This window comes from Salarias fasciatus, chromosome 2, assembly GCF_902148845.1.
Source record: "Salarias fasciatus chromosome 2, fSalaFa1.1, whole genome shotgun sequence".
Taxonomy (NCBI): Eukaryota; Metazoa; Chordata; class Actinopteri; order Blenniiformes; family Blenniidae; genus Salarias; species Salarias fasciatus.
In genome coordinates, this window is record NC_043746.1 from 13,999,314 (window position 1) to 14,021,532 (window position 22,219).

The 22,219-nt window shown below is 41.7% G+C and overlaps 3 protein-coding genes across 12 annotated transcripts in view; all 3 read left to right on the plus strand.

The window, feature by feature from the left end:
* LOC115397429 (protocadherin gamma-C5-like) overlaps positions 1-22,219 on the plus strand; it is a 292,251-nt gene that overhangs the window by 143,601 nt on the left and 126,431 nt on the right. The gene's annotated exons all lie outside the window — the stretch shown is intronic.
* Positions 1,196-2,766, plus strand: LOC115397769 (protocadherin gamma-A7-like). Its single transcript, XM_030104231.1, has 3 exons — positions 1,196-1,924; positions 2,358-2,359; positions 2,736-2,766. The coding sequence occupies exons 1-3, from the start codon at positions 1,231-1,233 to the stop codon at positions 2,751-2,753; spliced, it is 714 nt and encodes a 237-aa protein (XP_029960091.1). The 5' UTR covers positions 1,196-1,230; the 3' UTR covers positions 2,754-2,766.
* On the plus strand, positions 6,471-14,236 carry LOC115404055 (protocadherin gamma-A1-like). Its single transcript, XM_030113197.1, has 2 exons — positions 6,471-8,909; positions 14,180-14,236. The coding sequence occupies exons 1-2, from the start codon at positions 6,471-6,473 to the stop codon at positions 14,234-14,236; spliced, it is 2,496 nt and encodes an 831-aa protein (XP_029969057.1).

The following is a 22,219-nucleotide window of genomic DNA, read 5'->3' on the forward strand; positions in this document are numbered from 1 at the left end:
GGTGTCCAAAAATACGTACTCAGTGCGAATGATGCGTTTGGTTTGAAACAACATTCAAGCCCTGACGGTCGCAAATATGCCGAGATGATTTTACAAAAATCTTTGGATCATGAAAGCGAGCCAAAGCTGTCATTAAAGCTCATTGCCATTGATGGTGGGTCTCCTCCCAGATCTGGTACTGTAAATATTGACATCACAGTACTTGACGTGAATGATAATTCTCCTGTATTTAATCAGTCTCTTTACAGAGCTGCTGTGGCTGAAAATTCATTAAAGGGCACCTATATTACGACAGTAAATGCCAGTGACGCTGACGACGGCCCAAACGGCCTAATCACATTTAGATTTTCGAACATGAAAGAAGAGCTAGTTGATATATTTCATTTAGATGAAGTGACTGGAACTGTGACGCTCACCGGAGAAGTTGATTATGAACAAGACAGAAAATATGAAATTATGATAGAAGCGATGGATCAAGGCGGTTTGACAGATTCCAGTAAGGTGCAAATTGAAATTATCGACGTGAACGATAACGCACCGATCATTAATGTGATGTCCTTTACTAGTTCTGTACCAGAGGATTCAGCTTCAGGTACCACAGTAGCAATAATTAATGTGATAGACATGGACTCGGAAAAAAATGGTCAAATCACTTGCACAGTGGACAAGAACACCCCGTTTAAAATCAAATCAACATTAACTAATTACTATGCATTAATAACAGATTCGTCGTTTGACAGAGAACTTGTAGCAGAGTACAATATAACTGTCAGGGCCACTGATTCGGGAAAGCCGTCCTTGTCGAGCACAGCAATTTTATGTTTAAAGATATCTGATGTGAATGACAATGCCCCAGTGTTTAATGACATTAGTTATGTTGCTCAGCTCATAGAAAATAATTCCCCTGGGATGTCAATACTGTCAGTCACAGCCCGAGACACAGATTCGAAATTAAATGCTCGGATATCATACTTTATTGAAGAAAAACAAATCAGTGGGAGCCCAATTTCTTCTTATGTCTCCATAAATGCTGAGAGCGGTGCTATCTATGCAGTACGTTCATTTGATTATGAACAGATCAAAGAAATTCAATTGGTTGTGAGGGCGCAGGATGGAGGCTCTCCTCCACTCAGCAGCAACGTGACCGTGAAAATCCTGATCCAGGACCAGAACGACAACCCCCCTCAGGTCCTGTACCCAGTGCAGACTGGTGGCTCAGTGGTGGCTGAGATGGTGCCTCGTTCAGCAGATGTGGGCTATCTGGTGACCAAAGTGGTGGCTGTTGATGTGGACTCTGGACAGAATGCCTGGCTCTCATATAAACTCCAGAAAGCCACAGACAGAGCTCTGTTTGAAGTGGGATTACAGAATGGCGAAATCAGAACTATCCGTCAAGTCAATGATAAAGATGCAGTCAAACAACGACTGACTGTTACAGTGGAGGACAACGGACAGCCCTCTCGTTCAGCCACAGTCATTGTGAACGTGGCGGTGGCGGACAGCTTCCCTGAAGTGCTGTCAGAGTTCACTGACCTGATCCACGACAAGGAGTACAATGACAACCTGACTTTTTACTTGGTGTTGGCTCTGGCTGTGGTTTCCTTCCTGTTCATCACCTGTGTGGTGGTGATTATCTCAGTGAAAATCTACAGATGGAGACAGTCCCGCATCCTGTATCAGTCCAACCTGCCTGTGATTCCATATTATCCTCCACGTTACTCAGACACTTTGGGAACAGGGACTCTCCAACATGTGTACAACTACGAGGTGTGCAGGACGACTGACTCCAGAAAGAGTGACTGTAAGTTCGGCAGAGCTGGTAGTCAGAACGTGCTGATCATGGACCCCAGTTCAACAGGGACGATGCAGCGGATACAGAGTGAGAAGAGCATCCTGGATGAACCTGACTCTCCTATAGAGGTTAGTTCAAAAACGTTTCTCCCCTTGAGACTTGGCTCAACTTGTGTTTAGATTTGTATCATTGTTTTTGATTAATTGATCCTAAGTATTTTCGCGCTGGACTCACGTTTTCAGCACCATGGACAGTAACAATGTTGCCTCCCCAAATGTAATCCTTTTTCCATTTTCTCAAAGTCCACACAGCACCTACAATTGTATGTCTTTATTTTTTTTTTACTTTTCTAGAAAAACATTGCATTATGTGATTAAAGGGATTGATGTGTGAATTCATTGATTTATTCAATTATTTTTTAAAAGTATGAGTCATGTTGGGGATCCTCCCAATTCGCCACCGATGAACATCTTTGTACAATATTTATTAGATTCTTTCTATCTTACGTTTTTGTTCGTTAATACATACATTTTTAATACCTGATATTTGAACATTCAAATATTAGGAGTGTTTTATAGATATTTTCATATGCCGTAAATGTTCATGTATATTTAAACTTTCATGACGCTTTGACATTGCTTCTTTTACTTCAGGCTGAGTTCAGTGTTGATTTTCTGTGGGTTGGGTCATGCTGTAGATCAGATACTGCTGATGTTTTATTGCACTCTAGATGGTTCATTCCTCTATTCGGACTCTAAGAGACGCTGTTGGTCAGCGAAACAGAGACACGGGCTGGATTTGTGGTTTCACACGGAGGAGAGAGAGAAAGAGGAGGCAGTGTATGCGTGTGTTTGAGGAAGATCCACTTTGGATGCACATTTTTGATCAAACGACTTTTTTTACGGACATTAATGCGACGTGGTTGATCTGCAGTATTTCTTAGAATATTGTACGTGAATGATTGTTTTGATTTGACGATCGAATCGGTGTTTAGCTCTTGACGACATGGGCATACAGCAGCGAGGATGCGGAAAATGGACTGTGACTTGGCAACTGTGTATTCTCGCTTCGACGATGTTCATGATAAGTGGTCAAATCCGTTATTCAATTCCGGAGGAGATGAAAAAAGGATCCCTGATCGGAAATGTTGCACAAGACCTTGGTTTGGATCTGAGAAGGCTCCGCTCTGGTCGGGCCCGGATCGTGACCGGAGAAAACAACCAGTACACCCAGCTGAATGCAGACAAAGGGATTTTAATGGTGAACGAGAGGATAGACCGAGAAGAGCTCTGTGGGGAGGTCACACCGTGCAGCTTCAGCTTTGAAATCATTTTAGAGGATCCCATCGAAATGCACAGGGTAACGGTGGAGATTTTAGACGTCAACGACCACGCACCGACCTTCAAAAATAGAGCAATGAATTTAGAAATAAGCGAGTCTGCTACAATCGGATCTCATTTTGACTTAGAGAGCGCTTATGATCCCGATGCGGGGATTCACGGCTTGCAAAATTACGTTTTGTCCCCTAATGATCATTTCGTTTTGAAGCAACACTCCAACGCTGATGGAATTCGCTTTGCTGTAATGATTTTACAGAAGCAACTGGACAGAGAGTTGAACCCGCACATTTCTTTAAAGCTGATAGCAGTCGATGGAGGGACTCCACAACGCTCTGGTACAGTAAATATAGAGATCACTGTCCTTGATGCCAATGATAACCCTCCTGTATTTAATCAGTCTTTGTATAAAGCTACAGTGGCAGAAAATGCTCCCATTGGAACCTATATAACTACAGTTAATGCATCCGACGCCGACACTGGCTTAAATGGCGAAATAACATATAGTTTGTCCGATGTCAAGGGAAAAAATGCAGGAAAATTCGAAATTGATAGCGTTTCTGGAAAAATTACAGTTGTTGACATTATTGATTTTGAAAAAGACAGAAAATACGAAATAAGAGTTATTGCGAAGGACCAGGGTGGCCTCAGTGATGCCACTAAAGTTGTGGTTGAAGTTGTTGACGTGAATGATAATGCTCCTCTTATTAACATAATGTCATTCTCAAGTTTGATTTCAGAAGACATCTCACCAGGCACAACTGTAGCTGTTTTTAATGTTAAAGATGCAGATTCTGACAAAAACGGTCAGATATTTTGTTCAATAGATTCCAATCTCCCGTTTAAAATCCAATCATCGTTGACTGATTACTATAATTTGCTTTCAGATGTAGCTTTTGACCGGGAAACAAAAGCCGAGTACAACATAACAATTACTGCAACTGACTCAGGTTCACCCCCACTCTCCACAAGAAAAACTTTAAATCTAAAACTTTCAGATGTAAATGATAATGCTCCAGTCTTCTTCAAACCATATTATTCTGCATATGTAACTGAGAATAATCCGTCTGGCATGTCAATAGTTAGTATAAGTGCACAAGATGCTGACTGGAACCAAAATGCAAGAATCTCATATTTTTTAGAAGACACACAGGTCGGTGGACATCCAGTGTCTTCCTTTGTGTCCATGAACTCTGAGACAGGAGTGATCACTGCGGTTCGCTCTTTCGATTATGAGCAAATTAAGCAGGTTGAAGTCATCGTCAAAGCTCAGGATGGAGGCTCTCCTCCTCTCAGCAGCAACGTGACACTGAAAGTCATAATCCAGGACCAGAATGACAACCCCCCTCAGGTCCTGTACCCAGTGCAGACTGGTGGCTCTGTGGTGGCTGAGATGGTGCCTCGTTCAGCAGATGTGGGCTATCTGGTGACCAAAGTGGTGGCTGTTGATGTGGACTCTGGACAGAATGCCTGGCTCTCATATAAACTCCAGAAAGCCACAGACAGAGCGCTGTTTGAAGTGGGATTACAGAATGGAGAAATCAGAACTATCCGTCAAGTCAATGATAAAGATGCAGTCAAACAAAGACTGACTGTCATAGTGGAGGACAACGGACAGCCCTCTCGTTCAGCTACAGTCATTGTGAACGTGGCGGTGGCGGACAGCTTCCCTGAAGTGCTGTCAGAGTTTACTGACCTGATCCACGACAAGGAGTACAATGACAACCTGACTTTTTACTTGGTGTTGGCTCTGGCTGTGGTTTCCTTCCTGTTCATCACCTGTGTGGTGGTGATTATCTCCGTGAAAATCTACAGATGGAGACAGTCCCGCATCCTGTATCAGTCCAACCTGCCCGTGATTCCGTATTATCCACCACGTTACTCAGACACTTTGGGAACAGGGACTCTCCAACATGTGTACAACTACGAGGTGTGCAGGACGACAGACTCCAGAAAGAGTGACTGTAAGTTCGGCAGAGCTGGTAGTCAGAACGTGCTGATCATGGACCCCAGTTCAACAGGGACGATGCAGCAGATACAGAGTGAGAAGAGCATCCTGGATGAACCTGACTCTCCTCTAGAGGTTGGTTCAACAATATTTTTGCTGCAACTATTCTTTGATGTTTGTTGCCAAAACGTGAGTATTGTAGGACTGTTTTTCAGCACCATGGAGAGCATCTTTCTTTGGTTTAATAGCTTCTGTGACGTCGTCATGCTGCTTTTTGGTGTTGCACTCACTATTTGGTGCACAGCATCCCTGTTATTTATTTATTTATGTTTGTTTATTTATTCATTTATTCATTGCTTTTTGTTTTTTATTTATTTGTAATTTTTTTCTAATACATCCTCTTTTGTAAGCCCATTCCCAGTCTGGGCTGATACATCTTGAGTTAGTTGTGAGGGTGGAAAGGGAGAACCGTTTCGGACGCGTGTCCTGGCGAGTCAATATACCACTCACTTTCAGTGTTTGGGTGCAGCAACCCATTCATTTCCATGTGTGCATATAATCACTGATTACAGATGTAAAGCTGGTTCCGGAAAACTCATCCATACAGTTTCCATCCACCGAGCATGACATGATCCCACACACTGATCCTTCACGGTCAGAAGACTATTTGCTGACCCATTCACACACCTGCAGCTCATCACCTGTGCGCTCCTAACCTTCCCCTGCCATCCGGCTCTCCTTAGTGGTCAAATTAAAGAAATAATAAATGGCTCCTACACCAATCTAATTACTCTGTCATATTCTGAATTGTCTGCACAGTCTTAGTTCAACTTCAATAGCTTCAATGTCTGTACAGACATTAAAGCCGATAACAAAAACATCACTTGGATGTTGTCTCCAGTCAACATTTTTAATACACGATTTTAAACAATTCCACAAGTTGAAATCGAACCATAATTCTTTTTGCATTTTTTAGTAAGTGCTGCGAGATGTTTCCTCATGTCATTTGATTATATTTAATTCGTGAAGTCTGGCTTTGTTCCTGAGCAATTTGGATTTGAAGTGTCTAATTTTGGTCACATGTTACTAGTCCATTTTTAGGAGAAAAACCCTCATGTTGCTTGAAATTACACATGGTTAACTCTAAGGGACGCTGTTGGTCAATCTAAAATGTCACCGCACAGGTCCCTCCTTTTCCTCTGCGTAAGAGAGAAGATGAGATAGCGTGCGTTATATTGTCGGCGACTGGAGAGACTAACGGATATAATTTGCCGATTTCGAATTGTAATCTGAAAACGGGAAATATTTCATCTGCGGTGATATACTCGCCGCAGATTAAGATTCTTAATCACACGGATACTGAGCCTGCCATTTATTTTCTTTCTCTTTTGCCATGGCTTTTGGAAAAGGATCCCTCATTTTGTCCTTAAAATTGCGCGTTGACTGCGGACATGTTTTGGAGCTCCTGTTTTTCCTTTTTTGTGTCAGTCACTCGGTGAATGGACATATCCGATATTCAATCCCGGAGGAGATGAAAAAAGGCTCTGTCATCGGAAACATGGCGCAGGACCTTGGTTTGGATCTGACGAGGCTCCGGTCAGGTCGGGCCCGCATCGTGACCGGAGAGAGCATCCAGTACACCGAGCTGAAGGCAGACAAAGGGATTTTAGTGGTGAACGAGAGAATCGACAGAGAGCAGCTTTGTGGAGACACGACGCCTTGCAGCTTCAGCTTTGAGGTCATTTTAGAAAATCCTATGGAACTCCATCAAATCACAGTTGAAGTAACGGATATAAACGACCATTCGCCAACATTTAAAAAGAGCAATCTCAAGTTTGAAATCAGTGAATCTGCTCTCACTGGAGCTCGTTTTCCACTGACAACAGCTGACGATCCGGATGTTGGCGTTAATGGATTGAGAGAATATTTCTTAACCGAGAATGATCATTTTCTTATCAAGCAAAACTCAAATGCCGACAGAAAGAAATATGCAGAGATGGTGCTGCAGAAGCCATTAGACAGGGAGACAAATTCATATATGTCTCTCAAACTAGTCGCGGTGGACGGTGGAACTCCGCAGCGATCTGGTACAGTAAATATAGACATCACTGTTCTCGATGCTAATGATAATGCACCTGTATTTAATCAATCGGTGTACAAAGCCACAGTGATGGAAAATGCCCCGAGAGATACTTATATCACCACGGTAAATGCAAGTGACGCGGATTTCGGATCAAATAGTATTGTGACATATTCTTTTTCAGATCTAAACAGTGGTATCGGGGATTTTTTCACAATTGATGAAAAATATGGGACTATTTTAACTAAAGGTTCAATTGATTTTGAACGAGATAAAACATACGAATTGATAATCGAAGGAAAAGATCAAGGAGGATTGACAGATTCAAGCAAAGTGATAATTGAAGTGACTGATGTGAATGACAACGCCCCGAGTATCAGCGTCATGTCGTTCACTAGTCCTGTGTCCGAGGACTCTCCCTCTGGGACAACGATTGGCATTATCAATGTAAAAGACATCGATTCAAGTGAAAATGGACAAGTGAATTGTAGAATTGAAGGAAATGCTCCTTTTAAGATCAAGTCCAATTTGAGAAATTATTACACTTTAATAACTGATACTGTACTCGATCGTGAACATGTTTCAGAGTATAATATCAGTGTTGTAGCCACAGATACAGGGATGCCACCACTTTCTGCCAAAAAAATATTTAATCTCAAGATCACTGATGTGAATGACAATGCTCCTGTGTTTTTACAGAGCATGTACAATGCATTTGTCACTGAAAATAATTCTCCAGGTGTTTCTATTCTCACACTCAGGGCTAAAGATCACGATGAGAACCAAAACGCTCATATATCCTACATTTTAGAAGAAACTACTGTTGCTGGATCTCCTATTTCTTCACATATTTCAGTAAATGCCGAAAGTGGAGTTGTTCATGCAGTGCGCTCATTTGATTATGAACAAATTAAACAGCTTGTGTTTGTTGTCAGAGCTCAGGATGGAGGCTCTCCTCCACTCAGCAGCAACGTGACAGTGAAAATCCTGATCCAGGACCAGAACGACAACCCCCCTCAGGTCCTGTACCCAGTGCAGACTGGTGGCTCTGTGGTGGCTGAGATGGTGCCTCGTTCAGCAGATGTGGGATATCTGGTGACCAAAGTGGTGGCTGTTGATGTGGACTCTGGACAGAATGCCTGGCTCTCATATAAACTCCAGAAAGCCACAGACAGAGCGCTGTTTGAAGTGGGATTACAGAATGGAGAAATCAGAACTATCCGTCAAGTCAATGATAAAGATGCAGTCAAACAAAGACTGACTGTCATAGTGGAGGACAACGGACAGCCCTCTCGTTCAGCCACTGTCATTGTGAACGTGGCGGTGGCGGACAGCTTCCCTGAAGTGCTGTCAGAGTTCACTGACCTGATCCACGACAAGGAGTACAATGACAACCTGACGTTTTACTTGGTGTTGGCTCTGGCTGTCGTTTCCTTCCTGTTCATCACCTGTGTGGTGGTGATTATCTCAGTGAAAATCTACAGATGGAGACAGTCCCGCATCCTGTATCAGTCCAACCTGCCTGTGATTCCATATTATCCTCCACGTTACTCAGACACTTTGGGGACAGGGACTCTCCAACATGTGTACAACTACGAGGTGTGCAGGACGACAGACTCCAGAAAGAGTGACTGTAAGTTCGGCAGGGCTGGTAGTCAGAACGTGCTGATCATGGACCCCAGTTTAACAGGGACGATGCAGCGGATACAGAGTGAGAAGAGCATCCTGGATGAACCTGACTCTCCTGTCGAGGTTGGTAGGGTAGTCTTCTTTGTCTTGTTGTTTTCACTTTTTGGTCCTGTTCACATACATTTCAGCACCGTGGACAGCATTTTGCATTGCCGTGTTTCATCTGATGTTTTTTATATGGAAAACTGAAACTACTTTGTTTTAAATAGTGAACAATGTCAAACGATCACTGGTCTACATCAAATCAAAACAAAACAACACAGAATACAGTGCTGTTTTAAAGAACAATCAGCAACTACAATTTTACACGTCTGTATTATGTATTGATTGTTGGATCATTGTAGTCTTTCTTGCAATTGGTTCTAAGCAAAATCTTGCAAGCTGCTTGTTTTTGCAGCTTCTCCTGGAGTTTCTTCCTCCCCTTTGACTTTGCAAATGTTTGCATCTGTTTGCTGTATACTGTTATCGTAACTTTTCAATAACAGCTTTCTAAAATCTGTTTCAACACAGTGCAACTATCGAGGTGAAAGTAATACCATGATATTTACATTTACAAATGTTATTTCCTCATAACAGTGATTTCAAGATTTGTTGGTTAACAAAAGGAACGAGGAGCTCACAACACCTCTTCCCTTTCTGGTTATACTGACAGTTGAGATTTTGTCCTTCATGAGTGAGGAGACTAGTATTAGGAGGATTTGAAGCACGGTTTTATTTGGGATATATGAACCTGAAGTTACCATCACTAGTCAATTTTAAGGTGTATTCAAGCATGTTATTTCTTTCTTTAAAAGGCAGCACGTCTTTTGGGATTTTTTTCTTCTTTTGATATGGAATCCATTGCTCAGCTCTACTCTGCAAACATAGCATGGTGATTGTTTTGTCTATTCCAGTGTGAAGTGGGATTAATCGTTTTTCTTTTTGGAGAAGTAATGTGGACGGTCAGACTCATTATTCCTTCCCAGAGGAAATGAAAAGAGGGTCTCTGATTGAGAATGTTGCTCAAGACTTAGGTGTTGACGTGTGGAGACTGCATTTGGCTCATGCCCGTGATGTCTGCGGAGAGAACCTCCAGTAGGAAGAGCTGAAGTCAGACAATGGGATTGTCATCGTGAGTGAGAGAATAGATAAGGCCAGATTTGTTGGGACTTGACACCATGCAGCCTCAGCTCTGAAATAAGTTTTGAAAACCCAATCGAACTTCATTGTGTCATCGTTGAAATTTTAGATATAAATGATAGTGATCTGGAATGACAACCCCCCTCAGGTCCTGTACCCAGTGTAGACTGGTGGCTCTGTAGTGGCTGAGATGGTGCCTCGTTCAGCAGATGTGGACTATCTAGTTACTAAACGGTGGCTGTTGATGTTGACTCAATTATGCAAAGATGCAGTCAAACAAAGACTGACTGTCATAGTGGAGGACAACGAACAGCCCTGTCATTCAGTGACAGTCATCGTGAACGTGAACGTGAACGTGGCGGTGGCGGACAGCTTCCCTGAAGTGCTGTCAGAGTTCACTGACCTGATCCACGACAAGGAGTACAATGACAACCTGACTTTTTCCTTGGTGTTGGCTCTGGCTGTAGTTTCCTTCTTGTTCATCACCTGTGCGGTGGTTATTATATCAATGAAAAACTACAGATGGAGACAATCCCGCATCCCGCATCAGTCAAACCTGCCTGTGATTTCATATTATTGTCTATGTTATTCAGACACTTTGGGGACAGGGACTCTCCAACAAGTGCGCAATTATGAGGTGTGCAGGATGATTGACTCCAAGAATAGTGACTTGAAATTCATGCAACCGATATGTCCATGTCTCATGAGTTTAAATGGAGCTGAGACAGACAAGACTGAAGTGGAAAAAAAAAATGTCAGGCAAATTGTCACACATGTCAACTTTGGTTAGTGTTATTTGTAGTGTCTTATTTTATATTTCTTCCTGCTTTGTGTTTTTCTTATCCAGTATAATAAGTCAAATATTTCAGTTGCATCTCAGTGTTGCTTTTCAAGGTGCTATTGTCTTAATGAACTCCATTTGATCTCAAAGTGTTTTGCTGTCATCCTTTAAGAACTTATACACTTTCAAAAATTAAGTACCAGTATAAAGCTCTGCTCACAAGACTGGTTAGATTCACTACGTATTTATCCATATTAAAATACACATGAACATATATTAAATATCCTTTTTGGCATCTGTATGCATATAAAATGCAAAAAATAATATTAATAAAAATACAGTGGTTTAAAGTGTTCTTTATTGATGCTTAATTGCTTTGCTTTACTTATTTCTAAATGTTCAAATGGCAACACTACTGAATGCCATACTAAGGTGTTAACATATTTAACAACAAGAATTCTTGCCAACTTTTGTGTGCCTAATATGAGTGTTGATTTTTTCAAGAGTATGTTCATGAATTGTTTACGTATGCATCCCATCTTATTCCTCTCTAAAGTGCTCATGGTAATAGTTAAGAAGTAGTATTGTTTCCTTTTATTTCTAAGGACAATTAGCAAACTCTGGTCTGACAGTATTAACGTACATTGCCAACTAATACTCAGTGTGAAACTGAATGATATCTTATCATTGAGTATTTTCAATATATGCATATATCTGTATACTTTTTTGGATTTGAGTTGTAACGATTAAATATCTTCTTCAACATGCACATTACCCTGAATGGGCTCAGAGTGCCGCTGTTGATACATCACTGAATGTCTGGCTGTTCGTGTTGGTTGAGCAGCGGTCCACCTCGCCAAAGCGATTCGAATTTAAAGCACAGACAGTCGCTTTCACAGTGTGGCTGTTGCCATTCGTCATTTTCCCTTCCGGGAAAGCTATTAATTCAGTATCATTTCACCATAAGGATTTTAAACGATCACAGGAGCACAACGTCGTCACCTTTGGATTTCCAATGGCTCGTTTGTGGATCGTTACTGGCAGGGGCCGATGGCAAACGTCGCTTTTTATTCTTTGTCTTCTGAAGCTGAGCTCGGTGACTGGTCAGGCCCTGTATTCCATCCCGGAGGAGCAGGCGGAGGGATCTATTGTTGGAAGCATTGCGAGAGATTTAGGCATGGGTGTTGCGCGACTCATTTCAGGTAAAGCTCGTATTATAACAAAAGGAAGCCGACAATATGTCGACCTGAACCGAGACAAAGGCACACTCTTTATTAAAGAGCGGATCGACCGAGAGGAGCTGTGCGGAAAGACGACGCCCTGTAGTTTCAGCTTCGAGGTCATTTTAGAAAATCCTATCCAACTTTATCGTGTGACAGTAGAAGTAATGGACGTTAACGATAACAGTCCATCGTTCCCGAAGGATGAAATTGGTCTGAAAATTGCAGAAAATGCAATCCCGGGAACTCGTTTTACTTTGATGAGTGCAGAGGACCCCGATGTTGGTATTTATGATGTTCAAAAATACACCCTCAAAAATTCTGATCATTTCAAATTGGAAGAACAGAATCATCCGGATGGGAGCAGATCGATTGAAATGATTTTACAAAACCAACTCGATCGAGAAAAAGAGGAGACCCAGTCACTCGTTTTAATAGCTACGGATGGTGGTGAACCGCACAGATCAGGGAGCGTCCGTATTCGCATCACTGTTTTGGACGCTAACGATAATGCGCCAGTGTGCGAGCTCCCTGTATACAAGACAGAGGTGAAGGAAAACTCTCCTGAAGGAACGGTTGTCACCACAGTTAGTGCTAAGGATGCAGATGAGGGAATTAATGCTGAAGTACTGTATTCCATACCACATTTGTCCAAAGAAACGAAGCAGCTGTTTGAAATAAATGTTAAAAGTGGAGAGGTTAAAGTTGCAGGTAAACTAGACTTTGAAAAGTCTAACACTTATACATTAAATGTTCAGGCTAGTGATCACGGGGGGTTCACTGATACGTGTAAAGTAATTATTCAGTTAACTGACGAGAATGACAACATCCCAACAATACAGCTTATGTCATTTTCTAACTCGATATCAGAAGATTCGCCTCCTGGTACCACAATAGCTGTTATTAATGTAGATGATGACGACTCTGATGGGAATGGTGTTGTAAAATGTTCCATCAACCCTGATATTCCTTTTAAAATCGAGTCATCATTAACAGGTTATTACACGATAGTGACCGATGACTTGTTGGATAGAGAAAGCGTTCCTGAGTATAACATGACCATAACTGTATCAGACCAGGGCTTACCACCTCTGTCAAGCAGTAAAAAAATCAATGTAAAGGTGTCTGATGTGAATGACAGTCCACCCATGTTTGAAACATCAGAATATACCGAAATTGTAGCAGAAAACAACTCACCTGGACTTTCAGTGTTCACTCTCAGTGCCACTGATCAAGACTGGGGCCAAAACGCTCGCATTTCATTCTTTCTTGGGGAAAAAGAAATTAATGGTGTAGCTGTGTCATCATTAGTGTCCATAAATGCAGAAACTGGTGTTGTTCATGCAATTAGGTCATTTGATTATGAACAGATCAAGTGGTTTGAATTTAATGTAACTGCTCGAGATGCTGGGTCTCCTCCTCTGAGCTCTGTGGCTGTAATAAAAATTATCGTTCAAGACCAGAATGATAACCCCCCTCAAGTCCTGTACCCAGTGCAGACTGGTGGCTCTGTGGTGGCTGAGTTGGTGCCTCGTTCAGCAGATGTGGGCTATCTGGTGACGAAAGTGGTGGCTGTTGATGTGGACTCTGGACAGAATGCCTGGCTTTCATATAAACTCCAGAAAGCCACAGACAGAGCGCTGTTTGAAGTGGGATTACAGAATGGAGAAATCAGAACTATCCGTCAAGTAAATGATAAAGATGCAGTCAAACAAAGACTGACTGTCATAGTGGAGGACAACGGACAGCCCTCTCGTTCAGCTACAGTCATTGTGAACGTGGCGGTGGCGGACAGCTTCCCTGAAGTGCTGTCAGAGTTCACTGACCTGATCCACGACAAGGAGTACAATGACAACCTGACTTTTTACTTGGTGTTGGCTCTGGCTGTGGTTTCCTTCCTGTTCATCACCTGTGTGGTGGTGATTATCTCAGTGAAAATCTACAGATGGAGACAGTCCCGCATCCTGTATCAGTCCAACCTGCCTGTGATTCCATATTATCCTCCACGTTACTCAGACACTTTGGGGACAGGGACTCTCCAACATGTGTACAACTACGAGGTGTGCAGGACGACTGACTCCAGAAAGAGTGACTGTAAGTTCGGCAGAGCTGGTAGTCAGAACGTGCTGATCATGGACCCCAGTTCAACAGGGACGATGCAGCGGATACAGAGTGAGAAGAGCATCCTGGATGAACCTGACTCTCCTCTAGAGGTTAGTTCAACAACGTTTCTCCCCTTGAGACATCGTAGTGGTTCAATTTGTGTTTAGATTTGTATAATTTTTTGGATTAATTGATCCGAAGCATTTTTGGTCTGGACTCACGTTTTCAGCACCATGGACAGTAACAATGTTGCCTCCCCAAATATTATCCTTTTTCATGTTCTCAAAGTCCATACACAACACCTACAATTATATATATTTTCTTTTTTGATGTTCTCGACAAATATTACACTATAAGACGAATCGGAGTGATGCGTGAATTAATTAATTTTTTCAGTAGTTTTTTTAAATGTATGAGTCATGTTGAGAATCTTCCCGACACACCCCCATGAATATGTCTGAACAATATTTATTTTATTATTTCTGTCTAACATATCTGTTCGTTAATACATTAAGTTTCTTTACCTGACATTTGAGCATTCAAATATTAGGAGTGTATTATAAATATCCTCATATGCCATTAGTGTACACATGTATTTATACTTTCATTTATACTTTCATGACGCTTTGACATTTCTTCATTTATTTCAGACTGAGTGTTGATTTTATGGGTTGGGTCATGCTGTAGATCACATGAAAACTACTGCTGATGTTTTATTGCACTCTGGAAGGTTCATTCCTCTATTTGGGCTCTAAGAGACGCTGTTGGTCAGTGAAACAGACATAGGCTGGATTTATGGTTTGTTACGGAGGAGAGAGAGAGAGAGAGGAGGGAGTGTATGCGTGCGTTTGAGGAAGATCCACTTTGGATGCACATTTTTGATCAAATGACTTCTTTTTCCGGATATTAATGCGACGTGGTTGATCTGCAGTATTTCTTGGAATATTGTACGTGAATGATTGTTTTGATTTGACGATCGAGTCGGTGTTTAGCTCTTGACGACATGGGCATACAGCAGCGAGGATGTGGAAAATGGACTGTGACATGGCAACTGTGTATTCTCGCTTCAACGATGTTCGTGATAAGTGGTCAAATCCGTTATTCAATTCCGGAGGAGATGAAAAAAGGATCCCTGATCGGAAATGTTGCACAAGACCTTGGTTTGGATCTGAGAAGGCTCCGCTCTGGTCGGGCCCGGATCGTGACCGGAGAAAACAACCAGTACACCCAGCTGAATGCAGACAAAGGGATTTTAATGGTGAACGAGAGGATAGACCGAGAAGAGCTCTGTGGGGAGGTCACACCGTGCAGCTTCAGCTTTGAAATCATTTTAGAGGATCCCATCGAACTACACAGGATAACAGTGGAGATTTTAGACGTCAACGACCACGCACCGACCTTCAAAAATAGAGCGATTAATTTAGAAATAAGCGAGTCTGCTACAATCGGATCTCACTTTGACTTAGAGAACGCTTATGATGCCGATGCCGGGATTCACGGCTTGCAAAATTACGTGTTGTCCCCTAATGATCATTTCGTTTTGAAGCAACATTCCAACGCTGATGGAATTCGCTTTGCTGTAATGATTTTACAGAAGCAACTGGACAGAGAGTTGAACGCGCACATTTCTTTAAAGCTGATAGCAGTCGATGGAGGGACTCCACAACGCTCTGGTACAGTAAATATAGAGATCACTGTCCTTGATGTTAATGACAACCCTCCTGTATTTAATCAGTCTTTGTATAAAGCTACAGTGGCAGAAAATGCTCCCATTGGAACCTATATAACTACAGTTAATGCTTCCGACGCCGACGCTGGCTTAAATGGCGTAGTTACATATAGTTTGTCCGATGTCAAGGGAAAAAATGCAGGAAAATTCGAAATTGACAGCGTTTCTGGAAAAATTACAGTTGTTGATATTATTGATTTTGAAAAAGACAAAAAATATGAAATAAGAGTTATTGCGAAGGACCAGAGTAGCCTAAGTGATGCCACTAAAGTTGTGGTTGAAGTTGTTGACGTGAATGATAATGCTCCTCTTATTAACATAATGTCATTCTCGAGTGTGATTTCGGAAGACATCTCTCCAGGCACCACTGTAGCTGTTTTTAATGTTAAAGACGCAGATTCTGACAAAAACGGTCAGATATTTTGTTCAGTAGATTCCAATCTCCCGTTTAAAATTCAATCATCCTTGACTGATTACTATAATTTGGTTTCAGATGTAGCTGTTGACCGTGAAACAAAAGCCGAGTACAACATAACAATTACTGCAACTGACTCAGGTTCACCCCCACTTTCCACAAGAAAGACTTTAAATCTGAAACTTTCAGATGTAAATGATAATGCTCCAGTCTTCACCCAGCCATATTATTCTGCATATGTAACTGAGAATAATCCCTCTGGGATGTCAATAGTTAGTATAAGTGCACAAGATGCTGACTGGAACCAAAATGCAAGAATCTCATACTTTCTAGAAGACACACAGGTCGGTGGACATCCAGTGTCTTCCTTTGTGTCCATGAACTCTGAAACAGGAGTGATCACTGCGTTTCACTCTTTTGATTATGAACAAATCAAACAGCTTGAATTAACCATCAAAGCTCAGGATGGAGGCTCTCCTCCTCTCAGCAGCAACGTGACAGTTAAAGTCATAATCCAGGACCAGAATGACAACCCCCCTCAGGTCCTGTACCCAGTGCAGACTGGTGGCTCTGTGGTGGCTGAGATGGTGCCTCGTTCAGCAGATGTGGGCTATCTGGTGACGAAAGTGGTGGCGGTAGATGTGGACTCTGGACAGAATGCCTGGCTCTCATATAAACTCCAGAAAGCCTCCGACAGAGCGCTGTTTGAAGTGGGATTACAGAATGGAGAAATCAGAACTATCCGTCAAGTCAATGATAAAGATGCAGTCAAACAAAGACTGACTGTCATAGTGGAGGACAACGGACAGCCCTCTCGTTCAGCTACAGTCATTGTGAACGTGGCGGTGGCGGACAGCTTCCCTGAAGTGCTGTCAGAGTTCACTGACCTGATCCACGACAAGGAGTACAATGACAACCTGACTTTTTACTTGGTGTTGGCTCTGGCTGTAGTTTCCTTCCTGTTCATCACCTGTGTGGTGGTGATTATCTCCGTGAAAATCTACAGATGGAGACAGTCCCGCATCCTGTATCAGTCCAACCTGCCAGTGATTCCATATTATCCTCCACGTTACTCAGACACTTTGGGGACAGGGACTCTCCAACATGTGTACAACTACGAGGTGTGCAGGACGACAGACTCCAGAAAGAGTGACTGTAAGTTCAACAGAGCTGGTAGTCAGAATGTTCTGATCATGGACCCCAGTTTAACAGGGACGATGCAGCGGATACAGAGTGAGAAGAGCATCCTGGATGCACCGGACTCTCCAATAGAGGTTAGTTCTGGTGGGTTGTTTTAAAAAAATTGTTCTTCCTGTCTTTTTGTTGAACTTCAGTTTCACGTTGAAAGTTTAATGAATACCTCCAGTATAATTTTTGGCTTTGCAGTACACTTTAATATGATCTGGCATTATTGGGTAAAGTGAAAGAGGCAAAGTGTGAAAAGATGACCTAGTTTCTTTTTTTTTTTTTTTTTTTGTTATATCTTTGTTTTTGTTTTTGTTTTTTTGTTTTTGTTTTTTGGTGGATGCAATTACAACAACAACCCATGCAGCAGTTTTGTCCTCATACACGTTCAGTTCAATTCTAATAATGATACTAATTGTCCAGAATTGAATTATTCAGTACTTCATCTTTGTCTTCCCAAAATGTCAATACTGACCCATCATTTCATCTGAGCTAATCTATCTTTAATAGAATAACGTAATGGTGTTTTAGAGGTCAACTAATCTCAATGAACGCAATTTTCAATAATTGTGTGAAAACACAAGCATCCTGGTCATATTTTTTGCTATAATAAGTCAAACTGGATTACTTTAATTGTGGTGTTTAATGGTTATTGTTATTTTTTTATTTATTTTATTTAATTTATTTTTTTTTTGATCACGTATTCTGGTCTGGTTGGCGTATATGCAGTTAAGCAAATACTTCAACCGCTTGCATTCTCATTCATTTTTCCCCCTTGTGATTTTTGCATCTTGTAGTTTTTATTTTTTCACATTTGAAATGCATGAGTGATTTCCAACTTGTGAACACATTGTGATCAGCTCATTGACAAGGTAAAGCCTTTGTGTCTCTGCAGTGTGCAGTTCTGTACATCTCCCTCACAGGGACGCTGTTGACCAGTGTGCAGAATGATTACACCTCACTCTATCAGTACCTCCCCCATCATGTTGAAATGTGACGGAGAAGAAAAAAATACCTAAAAGGCACAGTTAGAACCGGGTCCGGGATATGAATACACGCGGACAAACACTGTTTTTTGTTAACAGTTCAAGTGCTTGGTCTCATTTTCTGTCGTTTATCCATTCGGATATTATTGCTGCTCTTTGGATTCTATTGTACTTTTTGCTCTCGGAAATCTGACAGAACAATGGCACAGTCAGTGGATTTACTGTTGTTTCTCTCGGTTGCGACTCTGAGCTCCATTTCTGCTCAGGTCAGCTACTCTATTCCTGAAGAAATGGTGAAAGGATCTTTGGTCGGAAATATTGCGCAGGATTTAGGTTTAGATATAAAGCGGTTGAAAACGGGAAAAGCTCGAATTTATACAGAAGAAGATAAAGAATACGTCGAGCTGAATAAGGAGAAGGGAATCCTCATTGTTAAAGAACGGATAGACAGAGAAGCGCTTTGTGGACAGACGACGCCCTGCGCTCTTGACTTTCAAATCATTCTGGAGAATCCCATGCAATTTTACAGCATCACGGTGGAGATTACCGACATTAACGACAACGCACCAGCATTTCAAAACAGTGAAATAAGGTTTGATATCAGTGAAATTACATATATCGGGTCAAAATTCGTTTTAGAAAAAGCTCTTGACGAAGATGTGGGCAACAACGGTTTGCAAGGCTATTCCCTGAGTTCAAACGAATTATTCAGTTTAAACCCGTATCGAATAGGGAGCAGTAGAAATGTTGAAATGGTTTTGAAAAGGGCACTTGACCGAGAGGAACAGGAGCGTGTGACTTTAGTATTGACTGCTTTGGATGGCGGCAGCCCGCAGCGTTCTGGGACTATTCAGATTATTGTAACCGTGTTGGATGCAAATGATAATTCGCCCGTTTGTTCTCTGACGGAATATAAGACCACTGTGAAAGAAGATGCACCAAAAGGAGCTGTCTTAACCACAGTCAGTGCGTCCGATGCGGATGAAGGCCCCAATGGCTCCATAAGGTACTCCATTTCTAATGCACCTAAAGGAACCTCGGGATTACTTGACATAAATAAGGAAACCGGTGAGGTCATGCTGATGGGGAAACTTGATTATGAGAAATTCCCTAATTATGAGATCGACGTTCAAGCATCTGATGAAGGCGGGAACTCGGATGTATGCAAAGTTGTAATTGAGGTGCTTGACACAAATGATAACCCGCCAGTAATTAACATTGTGTCAGCGTCATCTTCCACATCTGAGGATGTTAAAAAAGGAACTGTTTTAGCAATGATGAAAGTCCAGGATCCCGATTCAAACGAAAATGGAAAAGTGGGCTGCACTTTTGATGATAAGGATCATTTTAAAATCACTTCCACGTCAAATAATTTCTTCACTATAGTAACAAACGGTGATTTAGATCGTGAGACAGCTTCTGAGTATAATATCACAGTGACCTGCTCTGATGAGGGAGTGCCCTCCCTTTCCAGCAGCGTCACTCTCACCTTACAGATCTCTGATGTGAACGATAACGCACCTGTCTTTGAGAGGAGCTCATATGAAGCCTACATGGTTGAAAACAACACCCCGGGCCTCTCTATATTTACAGTGAAAGCCACAGATGCTGACTGGAACCAGAATGCCCGTGTTTCTTACATACTGGAGGACTCGTCTATTAACGGAGTACCAGTCTCCTCATATGTGTCCGTCAGTGCAGACAGTGGAGTCATCCATGCAGTGCGCTCTTTTGACTACGAGCAGATCAAAGATTTTCAGTTCCTTGTCAAAGCTCAGGATGGAGGCTCTCCTCCACTCAGCAGCAACGTGACAGTGAAAATCCGGATCCAGGACCAGAATGACAACCCCCCTCAGGTCCTGTACCCAGTGCAGACTGGTGGCTCTGTGGTGGCAGAGATGGTGCCTCGTTCAGCAGATGTGGGCTATCTGGTGACCAAAGTGGTGGCTGTTGATGTGGACTCTGGACAGAATGCCTGGCTCTCATATAAACTCCAGAAAGCCACAGACAGAGCGCTGTTTGAAGTGGGATTACAGAATGGAGAAATCAGAACTGTCCGCCAAGTTAATGATAAAGATGCTGTTAAACAAAGACTGGCTGTTATAGTGGAAGACAATGGACAGCCCTCTCGTTCAGCTACAGTCATTGTGAACGTGGCGGTGGCGGACAGCTTCCCTGAAGTGCTGTCAGAGTTCACTGACCTGATCCACGACAAGGAGTACAATGACAATCTCACTTTTTACTTAGTGTTGGCTCTGGCTGTAGTTTCCTTCCTGTTCATCACCTGTGTGGTGGTGATTATCTCCGTGAAAATCTACAGATGGAGACAGTCCCGCATCCTGTATCAGTCCAACCTGCCTGTGATTCCTTATTATCCACCACGTTACTCAGACACTTTGGGGACAGGGACTCTCCAACATGTGTACAACTACGAGGTGTGCAGGACGACTGACTCCAGGAAGAGTGACTGTAAGTTCGGCAGAGCTGGTAGTCAGAACGTGCTGATCATGGACCCCAGTTCAACAGGGACGATGCAGCGGATACAGAGTGAGAAGAGCATCCTGGATGAGCCTGACTCTCCCGTTGAGGTTAGTTTCAAAGTCATAATGGTTTGGATAAACACAGTTCTTTGTTTTGTGTGTCACTATGTTTAGTGGGTTTTTTTTTATTATTTTATTTTCTTTGAATTGGTGAGTGGTGTTGGAAAGACAATACTCTCTCTTTTTGGCACTTTTTCCCTTTTGTTGTAAGTTTTCCTGTTCAAGCATGCCCTTGTTTGAAGGAGGAAAATGTCCTTACAAAATATTCAAAATTCAAACCTCAGCTGGTTCTCATTGTCTTCATGCTCACGATTTCTGTAGATTTATTATTTTAATCCTGTCTTGCTGCAGGCTACATCTTTCATGGTTTTGTATCAGCAAAACATTTGAAAAGCACAAAAAACTGAATTCTGCATGAAGGCCTGTGACAATCAAAGTCGTATATAACAAGTCTTTCTCATTCACACTCCTTTAAAATCAGCATGATTGATAAAACATCAAATGTGTGCTTGCCATGTATCTCTTCAGTTTCAATTTTAGATCAGTAATGACATCTTACAATTGTGTCCACATACTGATGCTTCTCAGTATGTGGAAAATAGCCTTGTGTTTCTTTCATTTGAATTCAGCACTATGGAGAGCTCCTCAGTCCATCACAGCTGGGGAGAGTTGCAGAACAAGCCAAGAAGTGTGATTGAATGTTGTGTAGAGCTTGTAGAGAAATTTTATAATGGCGCTTCCTCTGGGTTTTGAAGTTGTTGTGTAGTAGTTATTTTAGTGTGTGTCTGAAAGAATTTCCTCACTGTTTGAAGCTATTGACAGTTGACTTTGAATAGTGATTATAAATATTTGCTTCATTGCGGGATGCTGAGATGTAGGCATACTTTGTGATCCTGTTTCTGTGTTATTAACAGTTTTTTTTTTTTGTTCTGACTACGTTTGGGTGGATTACAAACAGTAATAATAATACAAAAATAACTCATGTACTCTTATTCAAATTAGCTAATTTGCTTTATAGAATCTTCATGATAAAACTGCACATGTTTTAAACATATTGATTGTAAGGTGAGCAAAGAAATTGAAAATTAAAATCAGTCGTAATGATATAGCTGTGGAACTCATTTTGACATGTTCATGCTAAAATTGTAAATTATCAGTTGCTGATCAGTGTTGTGTTTAATGTAGCTATGCTTCAATGTAGCAGATCGTTTCAATATTTCTCATTTGATATATCATTACTATTTTTTTATTATTATTATTATTATTATTATTATTATTATCATCATCATCATCAT

Excerpts from the sequence above, each read along its gene's own strand:
- LOC115397769 (XM_030104231.1), top strand. The coding sequence starts at position 1,231 with ATGGTGCCTCGTTCAGCAGATGTGGGCTATCTGGTGACCAAAGTGGTG.
- LOC115404055 (XM_030113197.1), top strand. The coding sequence starts at position 6,471 with ATGGCTTTTGGAAAAGGATCCCTCATTTTGTCCTTAAAATTGCGCGTT. Across the intron at positions 8,910-14,179 it reads AACCTGACTCTCCTGTCGAG|GTTAGTTCAACAACGTTTCT; the intron begins GTTGGTAGGGTA and ends TCTCCTCTAGAG.